Below are 20325 nucleotides of genomic sequence, written 5' to 3'. Positions count from 1 at the left end.
CTCCTAACATTGGAGAGCCCTAGGTGTCATTCATCAGGTCTCCTCTATCATAACGCAGTTCCTAGGTGACCTCATCCAGTCTCATTGCTTTATGTATTACCCACATGCTGAAGATTCTCAAATGTGGTATCCTTAGCCATAATTTCTCCCTTGACTCTAGGTTCCTATTATCCAACTGCCAACTTGACAGCTTCACTTGGCTGTCTTAATAGATGTCTCAAATGTAACATGTCTGAAGTCAGATTTTGATACCACCCTTCCCATTCCCACTCTTGCCCCCAATACTCTTTCCAGATTCTTCCTCAACTTAGATGGGATCTCCATTCTTCCAACTGCTTAGGCCAAAATACCACTAAAGTGTGTTGTTTTTGTTTTTATCTGACCTAGATCTAATCCATCATTAAATCCTGTTATTCCTATCTTTGAAATATACCCAGAATCCAGCCACTTGTCAACATATCTATTGCTATCACCTTGGTTCCAAAACATATGTAGATTGTGACAATAGCTTCCCAAAATTCTCCCCACATCCATCATTACCCCTCATACTTGACTCTTCACATACCAGCCAGACTTAAACATAAGCCAGATCATGTTACACCTCTGCTCAGAATCCTCCAGGACTTCCTATCTTTACATTCTTACAATGCTTATACGGCCCTCTGTGATCTGATCCAAGCTATGTCTGGCCCATCCTTCTCTTCCTTTCTCTGCTTTAGTAACTTCCTCTCTCACCCTCAGACATACTAAGCATGCTCTGCCTCAGGGTTTGCACTCACATCACTGCTGCCTACAGTGCTTTTCCTCCAGATACCCATGTCTCACTCTCACTCCAGGAGTTTGCTCAAATGGAGCCTTATCAGAGCAGTCTTTCTGATCACCCTGTATAAAATGGGACTCATATCCCATCACTAACCCCCCTCTGCTTTTTCTCCCTAGCATTTATCACCACTTGACATATTTGTTCATCTCTCGTTCTTCACTAGAATGCAAACTCCAGGAGAGTAGGCACTTGGCTGCATCCCCAGTACCTAGAAGGGTGCCAAGCCCATTGATTGGATAAACCTAAATAAACCGGGCAAATCAGAATAAATACTTCCCCTTGGCAAGTGCTTCCTGCATTTTGGTTTTCTTGATTTCTACACCACTCGATTATTTCCTGGATCTCTTTAAATGTGTGCCATTACCAGTCAGTAGGAAGCAGCCCTATTAGGCAAACTCTCAAGCCAAGTCACCTGACAAGCTCTGACCATAATTACTGAATTCTCTTACCCCATCTTCCCCAGTAGATTCCATTTTTGCCTGAATGCCTCTCTCTCTAACTTCACTGAAACTAGAGTGTGGGTTTGTTTCGCATAAATGGATTTTATTTCCTTTGGAACTTTTAGAAACGTACACAAAGTGAGGAGAAGGCAAAGGAAAATATTTTCACCAAACTGAAGCACCAAGCCATCTGCCATTGTGGATATTGTAAAAGGAAAAAATAGCCAGTGATGTGGCAACTGAGGTTCTCTGGCTCCTGGCGCCATCCTTTCCGTGGCAGGTATGCAGCTAGTCCCAGTTTCAGGCCGCCTTGTTTTGCATTCGTTGTTTTCTTGCCATGCACCACAAGAGGGCAGTCTTTCATCATACTCTACTTGAATTATACCAACTGTGTGGCGCTGCACTTAACAATTTCAATGTGAAATTAGAATATTGTGCCAAAATTGTTCACCAAAGTAAAATGAAACGCAGGCTTACAATTTTATCCCAAAAGTCATGTGACCAAAATACATCCTTAAACGGAAAGTCATCAGTTTAGCAATGATATAGGAAAAAACTTACCACGTGGTTTTATAGATCACATACACAGCAGTGTTTGGGGAAGGATATTTTTAAGAATTGGGGCACTATTTCCCTTTGAATTCATTCATTGTGGCAGATTGTAGTACACAAATGTGTTGTTTTATGTCTGCAGACATTAAATTAGAAGATTGAGGCAAAGGAGACTTTTATTAGCTTTTCATCTCAAGGTACCTGTGTGTACTGTATACAAACAACAGAAGTTAAAGGAAGAGAAACACTCAGATTAGGCATATCAGTCACTATGTAGTAATTATAACCAATGTATATCACAAACAAATATAGATTATTAACTAAACAAGTCCCTTAGGTCTGACAGATTCAGTCATTGCTTTCTCTGGGCAATTCCCTTTTGCTGCAAACTACAGAGAGATCATTAAAAATAGGTCATTGAAGAGTTGGATGTTTTATAGCCAGATTTAACCCTAAAAATGTGTCCCTAAGAGAAGGATTAAATTGTATACAGGACCTTAAAGAATACTTTCTGGCACCTTTCTATACCTTTGCCCTGCTTTATATTTTAAATGTCCTCTTGAGCCTAATCGAATTTTGCCATGATAGCAATTGTAAAAATCAGTTATGTTTTAAAAAAAGACTATCGGATAGCAATTGTAAAAATCAGTTATGTTTTAAAAAAAGACTATCGAAAAATGTATGAATAGTCTAATCTCTCTTATATTCATTCCTCGTGGGAAAAGAAAAGCATACACAAATCTTAAAAACGAAAGGAAGCCTGAACAAGAAACCTAGACTTGGCTACATTTTAGAAGGAAATCAAGCCTTTGTGAGTCTTATTTTCTGGCTTTGATCTGGTTGTCAGTCGGGATGGACTTGCCCAAGTGATGGCCCACAGAAAGGCCACATTTCTTAGCTTTCTGCTCTTCCTGGACCTCCTTTTTCAATAAGAATCCTGCCTGAAAGTTTAGGTCAAAGAAACTACTTGGAGCAAAATATAGTGGAGTCTCATCCCAGATATTCTCCAGGCGTTTCTTCCATCCTTCCAGGACCTGAAGTCGGGCATCCGCGGGAATGTGCCCAATGCTGTATGTCAGTTGAGGTTCTAAGACCTGGAAGCCACAGAAATGCAGAGTGCCACTCTGGAGATACACAAAGCACAAAGGTGAGTCACTACAAACCCCAAACAGTTTGTACCATCTACAAAGCACAAAGGTTTATCGGGGCTTTCCAGTAAGACACTGACGTGGAGGCGGAGGCACCCTGTAGAAGCAGTTCAGAACTGGATTCTCTCACCTTCTGCTCCCAGACCTAGCTGCCTGTTACCTATTTTAGCCTATTCAGCTGTGCTTTTCTTCATATGAATAAAACCTTGAACCTGTGCCAGCCTAGGATCCTCTGCCAGAAGTTCTGTTCCATAAGGGAGAGTTGCAGCTGCTTGACAGCTGCTCCCTTGCCTGCTGCTCCCTGCCTCTCCATAGAACTAGATGAATCTTAACAAACGGTGCTTATCATCCATTCTCCAATAGTAATATTAATTCTCCAATATTACAGGTGACCACCTCATTTGCTCTTCTCTCCACCCCTCCTCCTTAGAAGAGATTGTCTTGAGAGCCCAGTGACCACCAAAAAGCATGCTTCAGACTTCAGTGTTACTCACTGAACGAAAGCATGTCTTAAATTGGGTGGAGGGCACTCTAATAGTGTGTGAGACTATTCTCGGGGAAGGGTAGGATGATTGGAGAGTTGTCAGTCCCCTGGAGAGAATCAGACGATGTGGCTGCACTAGTGCTCGGTTAGGAGAGGTGTGTGGACAAGTGTGTGGAATAACACGGGTTATTCTGTAAGCACAGGGGCCTGGGAAGACAGGTAAGTCTTAAAAGGAAGCTCCCTGTAGTTCTGAATCATTACTATGCTTTCACCTCAGGTCTGTTTTCAGTTATCTTGAGGATCTGGACCCCATAGAGAGCTCAATTAGGTAATCCCCCCAGAAGGTTCACTGAAAATGAGGTACCTGAATTGGCCAGAGAATGATATTCATGTCCCCGTGGACTCCCTGCAGAGAGTACATGGAGTCGCTGCCACCAGTGGTGAAGGACAGCACTGCCTTCTTATTCTGTAAAGAAAAGGCATCACCCTGAGCATCTCCTTGGTGACAGGGAGCTAATGAAACAGCCCCAGGGAGGACACACAACATCTGCTGTTGATGCTACTTCATACGCTGACTCCTCTGAGCCACTCAGTATGACTCTGCAGAAGTACCTGCCTGGAAGGCGGTGCCACAGACAGACATGTGAGCAGGGGCAAGCCAAGGATTCCATACTCCTGGGTGTGGCAGATCCGGGGAGATTGTCATGAAAATGCAAAATGAGTGTTGACTGCTGGAGCCTAGGAGTTATTTGTTTACTGTTTTATTCTGTCTCCCTATAGTGCTAGGCACAGATCTAGGCATGTAATCTAGAAGGTCTCAAAATGCTTCTTGTGTAGTATTTGGGTCTCTGAAAAATGAAGACAGACTATTTATTTTTACTATGGAACGTTTCAAACATAAAGAAAATAGTACAATTGACCCTTGAACAATGCAGGGGTTAGGGGTACTACCCCCCACACAGTCAAAAATCTACGTATTACTTTTGCCTGACCAAAAATGTAACTGCTAATAGCCTGTTGACTGGAAGCTTTACCAATGTGAACAGTGGATTAACACATATTTTGTATGTTATATGTATTTATACTGTATTCTTAAAGTAAGCTAGAGAAAAGAAGATGTTATTAAGAAAACATAAGGAAGAGAAAATACATTTACAGTTTTTATTGGGGGGGGAAATCCTCACCTAAGTGGACCTGTGCAGTTCAAACCTGTGTTGTTCAAGGGTCAACTGTATAATGATGCATCTACCACCCAGCTTCAACCCTTGGCAGATAGCCATTCTAGTTTTATCTAATCCCCTTACCTCTCTTTTCACTGGGGTATTTTAAAACAAATCCTAAACATCATGTCAAAATGTCTGTTAAAACTTAATTATGCATCTCTTCCAAAGGGACCTGGAGCTGGACCGTAGTATCTAATTGTGCTCAAAACTCTGCCTCAGGACCGAATCTCCCCAGCACCCAGCTGTTAGAAAAAGCAGAACCATTCACCTACCCGGAAAGGTCCCTTGTCATACATGGCAGCGTATGTGTAAGCAAACTCCCCGATGAGCACTCGCTCAAACCAGCCTTTCAGGATGGCAGGGACTCCAAACCACTGCAGTGGGAACTGTGGAAGAAATGACGAAGGTCTGGTCGGGCCAGCCCCAGCACAGAAGAAGGCTCGGGGTCCTCACTGAGGGCGAACCTTTCTTCAGGCCCATATCGTTCCTTCTGGAGGAGACAGTGCATTTAGAGACAAGAATCATCTTTCGTCCGTCAGCCTGACACTCCTGTTTCTACCTAAAGGTACAAACGTTGGGCAGGTCTGAAGAAGGCCACATGCAAATATTTGTTTCTATGAAATCATGTTTGCAATGCAGTTTAGACAGCAAGGACTCCAGACCAATGTGCGATACCTAAATCAATATTTTCTCAAGTGCTTGTTTTAAAGGTTTGGTATCAAAAATATGAAGCAGCCCTAGCTGGTTTGGCTCAGTGGATAGAGCGTCAGCCTGTGCACTAAAGGGTCCCAGGTTCGATTCCAGCCAAGGACACATGCCTGGGTTGTGGGCTCGACACCCCCCCCCCAGTAGGGGGCAGGCAGGAGGCAGCCAATCAATGATTCTCTCTCATCATTGATGTTTCTATCTCTCTGTCCCTCTCCCTTCCTCTCTGAAGTGGACAAAAAAATTTTTTTTTAAATGAAGCATGTACCTTGTGCTCACAAATGTAAAATCCTATCAGTTAGAATAAACAGAACCACTCAGATTTGCAAACAAAAGATCAGTGTGACTAAGGTTTCTCAGGGAATTCCCATGAGAAAGTCTTGTTGGGACTTTTGTCCTGATAAAAGCAGAGCAAGAACTATATCAGTATTTCTTCTCCTTGACTCATGATTTAAAGGCAGTGGCAATGGAACAAGCCCAGACGGAAAAAATCTAGGACACAGAAGGAATCTGTAGGAATTGCTAGCGCTCTCTTTGAAGGATTGCTGACCCACAGAAAAGGGGCCAAGGAAATAGGGTTTTAGAACAGAAAGAACACCGGCTTGAAAGTGAGTTGTGTTCTCACCCTGAATCCGTCACTAACTTGATGCCTGACCTTTGCCACACAAACCCCAGACCACCTCTACATTTCATTTGCTTCATCTATAAACGGGGGGGCTTGAATGATCTCCAGCAGCGTTTCCTAGTCTTCCATGTATGACTCTCCCACTGACAGGGACCAGATCTGCAGCTTTTAGGAAGAACGGGTAGGTAGGGCGTCTAGGCAAGTAGATTAGCTTCCCTTGGATGTGCAGCAGTCAGAGTTGAAAATAGACGTGGTTGGCTTGCAGGGTTTTAAGAGTTGACTCTCCCTCAAGTTGTTTTTGGAGAAGTGAGTAAACTGAGCAGGGGACTAGCCCATATGGCACCTTGATATGAATTAAAGCACTCCTTCCCGGGACACATTATTCCCACGTTGAAAGACTATCATACAGAGTACACTGATTTTTCTAGAACTAGACTTTTCCTGTCATCTGTCGGGAAACTGTTATAATAAATACACAGTGCTTACATTGCCCGTTAGTATGTTGCTATTTTGCAGTGGCTACTTGCACAGTTGTACTGACAGGATAGTAAGGAAAACATATGCATTGGACGGAAGCTAAATTAAAAGACCACCAAAGTCCTCTCCAATTCTAAAACACAGTGATCCTGAGATGCGGGATTGAAAGCCGCTACTGCTGCTGCCTTGGCTGTGCGAGGATAAGACACAGTAGACAACATAGACCAAGAAGGCATCCTTGGTGGCTAATGGCTGTGGCTTTGATTCATGGCAACAGGCCTCAGGTAGAAGGAGACTGCAAAGGTTGGATTCTTTGCAGATGACTGAATAATTGCAAAAACCACAGCCAGTATCACCCTTCTTATGATGTTTCCACTGTCATATACGTTCCATGTTCAAGATCAAGAAGCTAGTTGGAATCGATAGAAACCAAGTCATTGAGTCCAACTGGTATTTTTTTAAAAAAAAGATGGTTTACCAGAGGCATATATATTTCCAGTACTGACTGCTAAATGGGGAGGTGGCTTCCAGAAGAAAGGCCATGGTTTGCCGCTGAAACACAGTACGCAGGACGATGCATATCAGCTGGTATCACTCCAGACTGGCCAGATTCTTACGGAGAGGGGGAGAAGGCAGACTTCACCGAGAGGTCCCAGGAAGAGTCACTAATTGGTTTACTGCAGCATTATTTACAATAGCCAAGATATGAAAGGAACCTAAGAGTCCATCAATGGACAAGTGGATAAAGAAGATATGGTACATATACACAATGGAATATTACTCGGCCATAAAGAATGAAATCTTACCATTTGCAACAGCATGGATTGACCTAGAGGGTATTGTGCTAAGTGAAATAAGACAAAGACAAACACCATGTGATTTCACTTACATGTGGACTCTAAAGAACAAAATTAATGGAAAAAAAAAACACAGGCTCATAGTTACAGAGAACAACAGACTGATGGTTGCCAGAGGGAGAGGGTGGGGAAGCTGGGTAAAAAGGTGAAGAGATTAAGAAGTACCTATTGGCAGTTACAAAATAGTCATGAGGATGTAAAGTACTGCATAGCAAATGTAGTTAATAATCTTGTAATACTAAGTATGGTCCCAGGTGGGTACTAGACTTATGGGGGGAATCACTTCATAAGTTATATGTCTACTAGAGGCCCGGTGCATGAAAATTCATGCACTGGAGGGGTTGAGGTCCCTCAGCCTGGCCTGCCCCCTCTCACAGTCCAGGAGCCCTCAAAGGCAGGAGGTGACCCGGCGATCAGGGGAAGGCGACGTCCCATCACACCTCTGCTGCTGCCACTGCCGGCAGCGCAAGCCCCGGCTGGCCCTGGTTACCTGAGCCTCGGGTGGCCCTGGGCAGCTGGGCAGTCGCCATCCGAGGCTTGCCTGCACCTTGGGCTGGCCCTGGGCGGCTGAGGGAACTGGGGGACTCCAGAGGCAGGCGCCCCGGCGGGGCTGAGGGACCTGGGCCCCACCATCTTATGGCTGTGGGCACCGCACGTGTCTTTGAGAGCGTGGCAGTAAATTAGCATATCCCCTCCTTATTGGCTGTGGGCACTGCCATCTTTGAGGGTGGTGCAGTCAATTAGCATATTCCCTCCTTATTGGCTGTGGGTGCCACCATATTTGTGACAGTGTGAGGGTCAATTAGCATATTCCCTCTTTATTAGATAGGATAGCCACTATATTGTATACCTGAAACTAATATAATACTGAATGTCAACTGGAATTGAAAAATTGAAAAAATCACTAATTGAAAAAAAGATTAAGACTGACACCTCATCTTTGAAGTCGCATTCATATTTTCAGAGTAACACAGCCCGATTCACAGCATCTGTAAATCTGTGTAACGCTGTACATTTGAAGTAATGACCTTTTTTTGTTTTACAGAGAATGCCGTAAAGGGGGTAAGTGACTTTTCTAAGATCACATGGCTAATTAGATGGCAGGTCTAGGACAATAAGAATTCAAGTGTCCCACCCTGGCCGGTGTGGCTCGTTGGTTGGAGCGTTGTCCCGTGCCCCAAAGGGTTGTGGGTTTGATTCCCAGTCTGGACACATACCCAGGTTACGGGTTCAATCCCTGCGCAGGGAGGCTACGGGAGGCAACTGATTAATGTTTTTCTTTTTCTCTCTCCCTCCCTCCTCTCCCTCCTTCCTCTCTCTCAAATTTATAAAAACATGCCCTCAGGTGAGGATTTAAAAGAAAGAATTCAAGTGTCCGGACACCCTTCCGATGTCCTACCACACCTGAAAAATCACAAGGTCTGCAGCTTCCAGCTTCTTTTGTTCAGCCACAATATCTGGGCTCAGACGGCCTTCTTTATAAGCTAGAGCAGACTCGACAGGATACTTAAAGTTCTCGGGGTCCTTCAGTTTACCTGCAGAGAGGAAAAAGAGGGGTGAGGCCTTGGGGCCAAGGTGGGACCAGAGAACCCACGGGCGAGAAGTTCCACAAAGACCTAACCAAAGCGGGGAGCGGCTCCTACCTGTAATGTCCTTTCTGGAGATGACGGGATTGAAGTTCATGGCATACAGGTCCGACACCGTGACTTCCCATCCTGTCCTCTTCAGAGCCTCTGCAGCCGCTTCCTTCATGGCATAGTTGAAGGATGTCCTCTCTGAGTGAGCCAGTACGATCAATGCTTTTCTGCCTATTTTGACACACCCAAAGTATGTGGTAAAAAATGAGTTAGCAGCCTATCGGATTGGCAAAACAACTTAGGACAAGCAACACCGAGGGCTATAAAGATTGCAGGAACGCTGGCACATTTCCAGCGGGAATATCAATGGCCTCAGCCTTTAAGGAAGTCATCAGGCTGAAGCTCTTAAGATTTTAAAGGCACATAAACCTTTGATCTAGCCTTCCAACTTCAGGGACTCTGTTCTCCAGACTGAAAGCATCAGGACACAAGAACAAGAAAGTGTACTGTGCCATTCTTTCCATTGGCAAAAATCAGAAATAACCCTATTGTCTATTTTGGGGGGAGCATTTAAATAAATTATGGTACATACATTCTACAGAATATTATGCTGTTAACCAGAATGAGCCCTAGCTGGTTTGGCTCAGTGGATAGAGCATCAGCCTGCGGGGTTCGAGTCCAGTTAAGGGCACATACCCAGGTTTCAGGCTTGATCCCCGGTAGGGGGCATGCAGGAGGCAGCCAATCAATGATGTCCTCTTCCTCTCTCTCTCTCTCTTTCCCTCTCATCATTGATGTTCTCTCTCTATCTCCTTTCCTCTCTGAAGTCAAAATTATGTTTAAAAAAAAAATGAGTTAACTACTATATATACAGGGACCCAGAAAGATATCCAGGATATATTAACTGATAAAATGAAGTGAATGTGAATCCATTTTTATTTTTAAAAAAAGAAAGAAACTACATATAGGTTGTCCCCCAAAAATGTAACACACTTTAACAGCTGACACCTGTTAAATGGAAATGAAATATCTCTATATATAAAACCCTAATATGCAAATAGACTGAACGATGGAACAACCGGACAACCGGTCACTATGACGTGCGCTGACCACCAGGGGGCATGCATGGAACATGGCGGGCGTCAGCAGCAGGAGGCAGAGCACGGAACATGGCTGGCATCGGCTGCAGCGGGATGGTGGAGCAGATGAGCGGGGACGCCAGACACGGCGGGGCACTGATGGCTCTCATTGGAGTGAGCCTCTGGTGGTTACTGAAAATTCTTTGCTCCCGTGCGCTGTGGTTCCGCGGGGTGCTTGCACCTGCAGCCGGCGCCGGCCCCACTTGCATCCGCTGTTGGCACCAGAGCCACCACCATTCACACCCACTGCCGGCACCGACCTCGCTTGCACCCACTGCTGGCAGCGCCAGTCCCGATCACTCAGCGCCGTCAGGAGGTCAGCACCCACTGCCACCCCGATTGCCCCTGAGGGCTTCTCCACCTCCCCCTGCTCCTGAGGGGTGATCAGGGCAGCAGCTGCAGCTCACACCCGCTGATGGCGCACAGCAATTGGGGCTGGACTGGCAGTGCATGGGAGCGGCAGCAGGAGTGGGGCTGCCAGTAGACGGGAGCGGGGGAGGGGCAGAGGATGGGACAAGACCCGCCCCTGTGCCCACCGCAGCCTCATGGCCCACAGTTCCTTTCAAGGTGCACGAATTTGTGCACTGGGCCCCTAGCATTTTAATAAACACTGCCTTTATAGTTATTCAAAGTGTGTGTATACATTTTTGGAGACACCCTGTACATGCAGGTAGATTTGCACTATATTGGTATGAGGGGAAAAAGATGTGGAATGATCATACGAAACTATTAATAGTTTTCTTAGATAAGTAAGAGATGACAAAGGGGTGGAGGGGAAAGAGGAACTTTTTCTTGGCCACATATTAGTGAAGTTGTTAGAATAAGCACGCTTTACTTTTGCAGTAACAGCAGGTAACGGCTGCTTATTTTGTGCTCGGCACTGCTCTAAGTGCTTTGCACTCTTTTTTCAGTTGTCACGGTAACCCTCAGAGGAAGATACAATTAGTATCCCCATATTATGGATGAGAAAACTGATGCATACAGAAAAGTAAAGCAAGTTATTACCCGAATTGACATAGTACGTGGGGAAGCTGGAATAATTTAAAAGTGTAGAGACATAAATGAATCCATGCTACCATGTGGCGGGAGTGGGGCGGAGTACCCGGGACAGGAAGCTCCCCACCACCGTTTCTCCTAATCTTTGGTGCCCCTTCTCATATCCTGCTAATGCTTAACAGGGGCGACCGTGGCTGGAGCTCAGAGAGAAAGCACCTGCACCTGTTGTGTCTTGTTTGAAAAAAATGCGCCAGAAAAAGCACACTTAAGCCTTCAGTTCTCTGCCTGCTTTCCTTATGAACCACACCTGGCACAGGCGGCGCCGAGGAGGTTAAATCCGGCCAGGTGTGCGCTTCAGGCCTCCGGACGCCAACAAAGAGGGTCTCCCAGCTTGGTCCTGGCATTTCCGACTCTATAAACCCTGACTCGGTGGGATGTAAGTTTGATGAGGATTTAAATGCTATGAGAGTGATTTTCTGCTTTCAAAGGCCTGGGGAAATGGAAAGGAATTTCTGAAGCTGCCCCCACCAATTTCCACCGCCTTCCTCAGCAACTCGGGGACTGAACACTCCTGGGAGAAAGGTGAGTACCTTCAGCGCTGACTCGCCTTTTCTTTGCGTTAGTCACACCAGTGTTTGCTGAACACCGCTTTGTCAGCTTTTATCCCCTTGGCTTACTTGTTATCAATATACACATTACTTACTTCTTATCAATATTAACAAGCATTTCCTAAGTAGTAAACCATAAAGCTGCTTCCCAGGAAAGGGGAAAGTCAGGCGATCTATGCCTTGCTTTAGCCATAGGCATGCCTATTACCATGAAACACAAAAACAGACACAAAAGAAAAGACACAAACAGGAAGGATATATTTGCAAGAAATACAGCTGCCCTGGCCGCGTAGCTCATTTGGTTAGCGTGTCATCCCCATATGCCAAACTTGGATCCTGGTCAGGGCACATACAAGAATCAACCAGTGCGTGCGTAAATAAGTGGAACAACAAATCGATGTTGTCTCTCTCTCTCCCTCTCCCTCCCTCCCTCCACCTCTCTCTCTAAAATAAAAAAGTTAAAAAAAGAATTCACCCAAAGAGAGATGATAAAACACACAGACAACCAGCCAGTTGGCATGAGCCTCACAGGAGAAGCAAGGGAGCCAGTTCCAGGGGAAGCGGTGCTTTAGGGCCGGCCGAGCAGAAAGGCTCCAGAAGGGGCTGCGGTGGGAACTGAGTCTCCGCCCTGCACCCCGGGCCCGGGGGCGGCTCCGGGAACCGCGGGACACAGATTGTGATCAGCGCCTGTGGAGTAAGATCCCTGTCTGTCTGCCGCCTGCACGCCTTCGGCTGCTGGAAGCGAGCGCGGCCGACAGCGCGGAGGACGCCCTGGGGGGGCGCACCGCCCAGCTCCGGTTCCTTTGCGGACCGCGGCAGGGAGGGCGTCTCTCCTAAACGCCCTCCCGAATGACGGGGGTGGGCGGCTTAGAAACAGGAGCTCCCCTCGCCCGACGCTGGTCAGGGCTCATCCCAGGACCCTAAGGCCTTCACTTCGCCAGTTCTGAGTCAAGAAAGAGAACTCAGGCCGAGCCCACGGTCTCCAGCCGAGGAACGGGCGGGCGCTGCGAGCTCCGCGGGGCACTCACCAGCCATGGCTCCGGCGGTGCGCTGGGCGGCGGGGCTGGGGGCGGCGGGGCTGGGGGACAGGGTCTCAGGAGGCTCGTGGGCGCTGCCAGCCGAACTGGGGCTGCTTTATACCTGGCCTGGCCCAGCCCGGGCCACACGGGCCAGGTACCCAGCAAAGGCGGAGCCGGCCCCCCGGGCCCTGGGGTGCAGGGCGGAGCTCGCGGAGGCTGGGGTTCCAGGAAGGAAAGGGGAGCCTGGCGCAGGGAGGAAGGACCTCGGGACCTGGGAGAAGGGTGCCCTGGGGTGGGAGGTGAGAGGGGTCTCCTGGGTCTGGGTGGGAGTGGGAGGCGTGCCTGTCTGACCACAGCCCTGCCTGGGGACACAGGAGGGAGTTCCTGGTGGCGCCCCGGGCTCGGGGGGCGCGCCTTTTAGCCTCTCTCTGCCCCGAGGGAAACTGCCCCGCGCTGGGACTGGGGAGCCAAAGGGAGGTGCGCGCGGCGCGGCCCCCTTCAGCTGCAGATTCGCTGACTCACTGTGACTTGGGGTTTGGGTACCGAGGGCCAAGGCGTCCGAGCTGAGGCCGCCTGGGATGCTTGCTGCGGAGAAAGCCTGTTCTTCCTCTGCGAGGCCCGGATGCTGCACTTGGGGCTGTGTGTGTCCGCGCCAATCCCTGCCCCGCACAATCGGGAACTAATGACTCCCCCCCAGGAGCTAGTCCAAGGTTGGGGGGGTGAGAGCAGCCACAGGGAAGCATTTCAAGGCTCGCCACGACAGTCAAGTTTAGTGGTTTTACACAAAGTCCTACTTTGTGTAACTGAACAGAACAGAGTGAAAAGCTGTATCTGCAAAATTCAAATTATCGTTAGAGTCTTCATCCTCCAGAACAGAGAGGAGGCATACTGTCAAAAGGTGAAGGGAAAAGAAATAGAACTTCCAAGTGTAGCGATCCGAAAAATTGCTAATGATAAATAAGAAATTTCAGCGGGGACGGAGGTGGGGAGGGTCCTTAGGGAGAGGTACCTGGGGGCACAATTTAAGGGAGTGTCAGAAAACTCAAGAATCAGAATAAAGAATCTTTTAATGTAACGTTTTTCAGAGCCAATTTGCTGGGAAAAGTCACGCTGGACAAAATAGACAAATGTTAAAAAGGCAGGATTGGGTAATAGTGCCAAGTCATGTTGACTCTAAAGCCAAAAGAGAAATCAGTTTATTCGGATTCTTTATGTTGTTAAAAACGGAGCAAATGTTAAAGATCTTACTGGCTTTACACAACAATGTATGCGTCAGTCAGCACCCAGGCTGGCAGGCTAGAGGAGTTCACAGGAGCTGTACAAAACCAAAGCCTTTTGTAGGCAGGAGGGAGCGGGAACAAGGAAGTTAGGCCAAAACGGGTTTGGCTCTGGATAGAGCGTCAGCCTGTGGACTGAAGGGTCCCGGGTTCTATTCCAGTTGGGGGCACGATCCTTGGTTGTGGGCACATCACCAGTGGGAGGTGTGCAGGGGGCAGCTGATCAGTGTTTCTTTCTCATTGATGTTTCTAACTCTCTATTCCTCTCCCTTCCTCTCTATAAAAAATCAATAAAATGTATTTTTCTTAAAGAAGTTAGATGAAGCAACAGCGCCAGCTGATTACTACAAAGTCAGCTTCCTTTGGCAGGGGTCTACCAGGCAGGTTACACAACCAGTGCGGATCAGGCAGTTCTTGATTGACAGGCTTAAGAGTTTAAGATTCCATTTCTGGGGAAATCCAAACTCTCATTAAGCCTGGATTTGGTGATGTGAGGCTTGGCATAAGTGATGCTAGTTTGGGCCTATGGTCTTGTTTTGAACAATTCCACCCTTTTTATCAGACTCCCGGCCTGAGAGATGTAATAAAAAAAAAAAAAAAAAAAAAAAAAAAAAAAAAAAAAAAAAGGAAGCCTTTAGCGCTACTTCCAGCAGATGCCCTGGAATTCTCAAAGCCTGGTGTTTTACAGGTGTGGCATTTACAGGTCACAACATGGGGCTCATATTCTCTAAGTCATTCTCTTTGATCCTTTTCCGACGTTCTAGTCTTAGGGAGATCACTTGCTTGGCAGTTAGTGGCTACACATGTATATTTAAAACTTGAGCCCTAGCTGGTTTGGCTCAGTGGAAGGAGCGTCCACCTGCAGACTGAAGGGTCCCAGATTCGATTCCATTCAAGGGCACATGCCCAGGTTGCAGGCTCCATCCCCAGTAGGGGATGTACAGGAGGCAGGTGATCAATGATTCTCTCTCATCATTGATGTTTTCATCTCTCTCTTCCTCTACCTTCCTCTCTGAAATCAATTATATATATATATATATATATATATATATATATATATATATATATGTGTGTGTGTGTGTGTGTGTGTGTGTGTGTGTGTGTGTGTATTTTAAAAAAATAAAAATAAATAAAACTTGAGAGGATACAGCACACCAAGGAAATAGTATGATTATTACAAGCAGGGTAATGAATTGTCCATGTCTGGAATGCACTTTTAAGCTATGTCTCTCAAGACCCAAAGCAACTGGAATTAAATAAGCCAAAGACTCTATTGGAGGAGTCACTGTTTTAACACCAACGTGCTTATTCAGTGATCTTCTGTAGTTCAGTCTCAGCCTTCCCAGGAAGTGTCCGTCCGTCCAAGGGCAACAAGTGATGTTGGCCATTGCTCCGCTAACAGATGAGCAGGGGCTCTCCTAGTATTGAGAACAACTTTGGCCACAGAGTCTAGGGATTTTGTGGGGCAGCTATTGCTTTAGCAGCAGATTCGGCAATATTTTCTTCATTATTATTTTTAAAATATATTTTATTGATTTTTTACAGAGAGGAGGGGAGAGGGATAGAGTGTTAGAAACATGTTTGAAAGAGAAACATCGATCAGCTGCCTCCTCCACACCCCCTACTGGGGATGTGCCCACAACCAAGGTACATGCCCTTGACCAGAATCGAACCTGGGACCCTTCAGTCTGCAGGCCGACGCTCTATCCACTGAGCCATACCGGTTAGGGCTTTTCTTTATTTTTTACGTATTTTTAAAATCATTTACCTCAGAGGGAAGGTAGGGGATGGTGGGGACAAGGGAGATAGATCAACCAAAGGACTTGTGTGCTTGCATATGAGCCTAACCAGTGATCACGGACAACAGGGGGAGGGGAGCATGCGTGTGGGGGGGTTTGGGAAGGGAACGGGGGGAGGGGGTTGATGACAAATATGTGATACCTTAATCAATAAAGTAATTAAAAAAATAAAATCATTTTTTTATTTTTCAATTACAGTTGACGGCAATATTTTCAAGAGTTAAGGACAGGCTCCTGATCATAGCTTCATTTGCACTTACTCTTAGTGAGGGATCTGCCAAAGGAAGTGACTTTTGAATTACGGATGTCTCCTGGTTATTCCCATTGATCGGCCACCTCCGGCACAGCCCACACTGGGGATCCAGCTGGCAACCTGGGCATGTGCCCTGACCAGGAATCCAACCACAACCTCCTGGTTCATAGGTCATCGCTCAACCACTGAGCCACGCCAGCCAGGCAAACAAGATACATTTTTATTGATTTTAGAGAGAGAGGAAGGGAGAGGAATATATTTTATATATTTTAAAAATAATAATGAAGAAAATATTGCCAAATCTGCTATGTATGTCCCAGGGAGAGAGAGAAAAGTAAACATTGATTGGTTGGCTCCTGTACACACCCTGTCTAGGGATTGAACCCACAACCTGGGCATATACCCTGACCAGTCCCTCCCCCCCAACCCCCTACCGCAACCCCTCCATCCCCATCCATGCAGGGGACGATACTCAACCAACTGAGCCACACCTGCCCAGGCTCCTCACCAACACTCTTTATTGTCTGTCTTATTTATTGTGGCCATCCTATGTGTGCGAAGTGGTATCTCATTGTGGTTTTGAGTTGCATTTCCCTCATGACTATTCATGCTGAACATCTTTTCATGTGATTGTTGACCATTTATCTATTTCTTTGGAGAAATGTTTATTCAAATCCTTTGCACATTTTAAAATTGGGTTATTGTATTTTTATTGGGCTGTAAGAGTTCTTTGTAGAGTTCCTTATCAGATATACAATTTACAAATATTTTCTCCGGTTCTTTGGGTTGTCTTTTCACTTTCTCAATGGTGCCTTTGGAATCATATACATTTTAAATTTTTATGGAGCCTATCTTACCTAACTTAAGGTCATGAAGCTATGTGTATATATATATATATATATATATATATATATATATATATATATATATATATATAAAATATATAAAATATATATATTTTAAGAGTTTTATAGTCTTAGCTCTTTTTTTTAGATTACTTAGTTTTTTAAAATATATATTTTATTGATTTTTTACAGAGAGGAAGGGAGAGGGATAGAGTTATAAACATCGATGAGAGAGAAACATTGATCAGCTGCCTCCTGAACACCCCCTACTGGGGATGTGCCTGCAACCAAGGTACATGCCCTTGACCAGAATCGAACCTGGGACCTTTCAGTCCGCAGGCTGACGCTCTATCCACTGAGCCAAACCAGTTAGGGCTAGTCTTAGCTCTTTATATTTAGGTTTTTGATCCACTTAAATAGTTTTTGAGGATGATGTGAGGTAAGGAATAAAATTACTTTACACCAAGTAGTTATGTGACTTGTCATGGCTACAGCGCTAGTCAATGGTGTAGTTCAGAATTTGAACTCAGGCCCTTGGACTCCAGAGCCAGAGCTGTTACTTGCTATCAGAATTCTTTTTTTGTTGTTTGTTTAAATTTCTTTATTGATTAAGGTATCACATATTTGTCCTCATCCCCCCATTCCCATCCCACACCCCTCCCCACGCATGTCCCCACCCCCCGGTTGTCCTTAACCACTGGTTAGGCTCATATGCATGCACACAAGTCCTTTGGTTGATCTCCCCCTTTACCCCCACCCTCCCCTCCCCTCCCTCTGAGGCCCGACAGTCTGATCCATGCCTCCTTGTTTCTGGGTCTGTTCCTGTTCATCAGTCTATGTTGTTTATCATTTCCCCTAGATGAGTGAGATCATGTACTACTAGAAATACACTTATAAGAACCGAAAATGAGACAGGCAATATTGGTTATGCTGAAAGGCAAATGAATCAGTCTGTAGTGAGTTTCTTTTTGGGCCAACAGTTCTTTTGAGACCCAATTTCAATGTCAGACAGTTCCTTATGTGTACATGTCAGCAATGATATTTCAGTTCTGGATGGTGGACAAATGGTGGTATTGCAGGTCCGACCCTCTCTGGTTTGGTCCTGGGCAACCTGCAGTGACGCACAGCTGCTAACTGCTAGTATGGCAAGGCGACGTCAGCGTCTTCCATCTCTGGACTGCTTCTCTTCTGTCTTCATGGCTGGAGTAGTCCTGTCGATTCCTCTCTGTTGCCAGAATCCACATGGTCTCGGAATTGTTTTCTGAAAATATACAAACATATTCTCGACCAAAAGTTAATAAAGAGATATTTTTTATAAAATTGACTTGGGATCCTTTTTCATTTTTTTCCCCAATGATTTTCCTCTGGCTTGTTTTGACACCATGTGTGTTTTTCATGGGTGTCTTGCTTTTAGCCTTATAATTATTTTTCTATAGTACAAATTTTCTAGATGTAATTTACTTACAGGGTATTTTTCCTTATATGATATTCTTCTACTATTCCCCCCTATTTTGATTTAAATATTAGGAGGCTTTTGAAAATTTTATACTGTAGTCTTGATAGCTTTTAAATTTTAATTTTTTGCACTATAATATTATTGCTTTAGGTTCATTACATGTTACGCAATTTTATCATGAGATGCTATCAGAAGTCTTTTTTAAAAAATATATTTTATTGATTTTTTACAGAGAGGAAGAGAGAGGGATAGAGAGTTAGAAACATCGATGAGAATCATTGATAAGCTGCCTCTTGCACACCCCCTACTGGGGATCAAGCCCGCAACCAAGGTACATGCCCTTGACCGGAATCGAACCTGGGACCTTTCAGTCCACAGGCCGACGCTCTATCCACTGAGCCAAACCGGTTTTGGCATATCAGAATTCTTGAGTCTAGCTCCAGGTCAACTGCTAATGATCTCTCTGAGCCTTGGTTGCCTCAACTTTAAAAATCTGATTTTGGAAAAAAAAATAAATCTGGGTTTGGGCTGCATTGCCTTAAAGGTCCCTCCAGCTTTTATTTGCTGTCAGTTTAAGATTGTCCATTTTCCATGGTCTTATCTGAGCAGGCCTCTGTGCCAAGAGGAGTATGTACGTCCCAGGTGTTGTGTGTCAACTGAAAACAGTCCTCAAGGCCTCCCCCTCGTCCCCAGGGAGCAGGCCAGCACCTAGAGCTGTAGGCAGCTCTGCTGACAGCCTTCGTTATCTTAGAACAAAGAGCAGGGGTAGGAGAGTCCTCAGAAGCGGAGCTGCACCCCTCCCTCCCCCCCCAATTCCCGAAAGAGCACAAACAGCCTCATTAGTCACCTGCTAAGGTCCTGCGCCCACATGTCTGGTTGCTTTTTCTGCACAAGAAGTCCCCAAAGCTCTCTTGCTTTTTTCTCTGAGCTGTGGATGACAGAATTACTACAATAGCTCAGAGCCACGCTCAGGCCTGTCTGGGGACCTGGGCATCTGTTGTCTTCTGTGGTTCCCATGACTACCAGCCAAGATCCCTGCAGGGAGCAGGTCCTCCTTGGGATTAGGGGAGAAATGATTCTTCCACTGTAAACCCCACCCTGTCCTGCCCTCTTGTCTCACGACCACAATCACTACTGCACAAAGCACACGCCCGTACGCGGGACTCCCCATGTTCCTGTGGGTCCTGCTTTGTGGGCAGAAGCAGAGCAGCATTTGGTCCAGAGGTCATTGTTCCCACTCCGGAGTACCCGCCAGATGCCTCTGAGTTAAGACATTTTCCACTCTGCTCAGCGGGAACCTGAGCTATTCCTGGCCCTGTGTGAACTCCGGGGAGTCTTTTCTCTGCCTTTTTGGGGGTATTTCTTTCCCCAGCTTCGGGAAGCTCTATATATGATGTGTTTCTCAAAACGTAGCTGAGGACTCAAGGGATCCCCGTGCAGACCTTTAGAGAAGCTGTCTGCAATGCTCTCTCCTCTCCATACCCTGTCCTGTGAATCCTAGCCATCCTGGTCTCCCAGCGCTGTGGCTTCTTAACTCAAGGAGATGCCTGCATTCTACCTTTTCCTTCTGGAAATCCTCTCTAGACACCCAGCTAGTGCAATTGTGGCACCCAAGTATGAGTTTAACAAGGATGGTGGGTGAGGGGAAACACAAAAGTGGTCCAGCCCATTTTCTATGATCGTTGACTAGTAAATTTGTTGCATAAAAAGCACAGATGGGTCAAGTTGAAAACTTGGCCTAGAGACTGAGGCTGCGTGATTTTGAGCAAGACACTTAACCTCTTGTAGCTCAAGACAGCTGGAGATAGCAGTCCTGGTGGCTCATCACAATGTCCTATGGATTCAACGGGCTAACGTAGATGAAGTTCTTAACATAGACCCTGTAATATGGTTAGGTGCTTGGATTGGTAGCTTTTCACAGCCAAGTACTAGGCAGCTGGTAAAGAGAGTAAGGTAGATCTCTAGGAGCTGATATGGAGGGATTTCCAGCGGGAAAAATATAGTTTACTACCTTTAGTGCGA

The 20325-nt window shown here is 46.0% G+C and overlaps 1 protein-coding gene across 1 annotated transcript; it reads right to left on the bottom strand.

The window, feature by feature from the left end:
• Positions 1-1390: 1390 nt before the first annotated feature.
• Positions 1391-13268, bottom strand: NQO1 (NAD(P)H quinone dehydrogenase 1). The gene is made up of 6 exons (XM_079799555.1): positions 12683-13268; positions 8978-9142; positions 8739-8869; positions 4943-5056; positions 3812-3913; positions 1391-2939 (listed from the first exon to the last, which is right to left on the bottom strand). Exons 1-6 carry the CDS (start codon positions 12687-12689, stop codon positions 2634-2636), a joined length of 825 nt encoding a protein of 274 aa, XP_079655681.1. The 5' UTR covers positions 12690-13268; the 3' UTR covers positions 1391-2633.
• Between the last annotated feature and the right edge of the window lie 7057 nt (positions 13269-20325).

The sequence above is a fragment of the Cnephaeus nilssonii genome (genome assembly GCF_951640355.1).
Source record: "Cnephaeus nilssonii genome assembly, chromosome: 20".
Taxonomy (NCBI): domain Eukaryota; kingdom Metazoa; phylum Chordata; class Mammalia; order Chiroptera; family Vespertilionidae; genus Cnephaeus; species Cnephaeus nilssonii.
The sequence above is the reverse complement of the archived record's forward strand: the minus strand, read 5'-3'. Positions and strand labels throughout refer to the sequence as shown.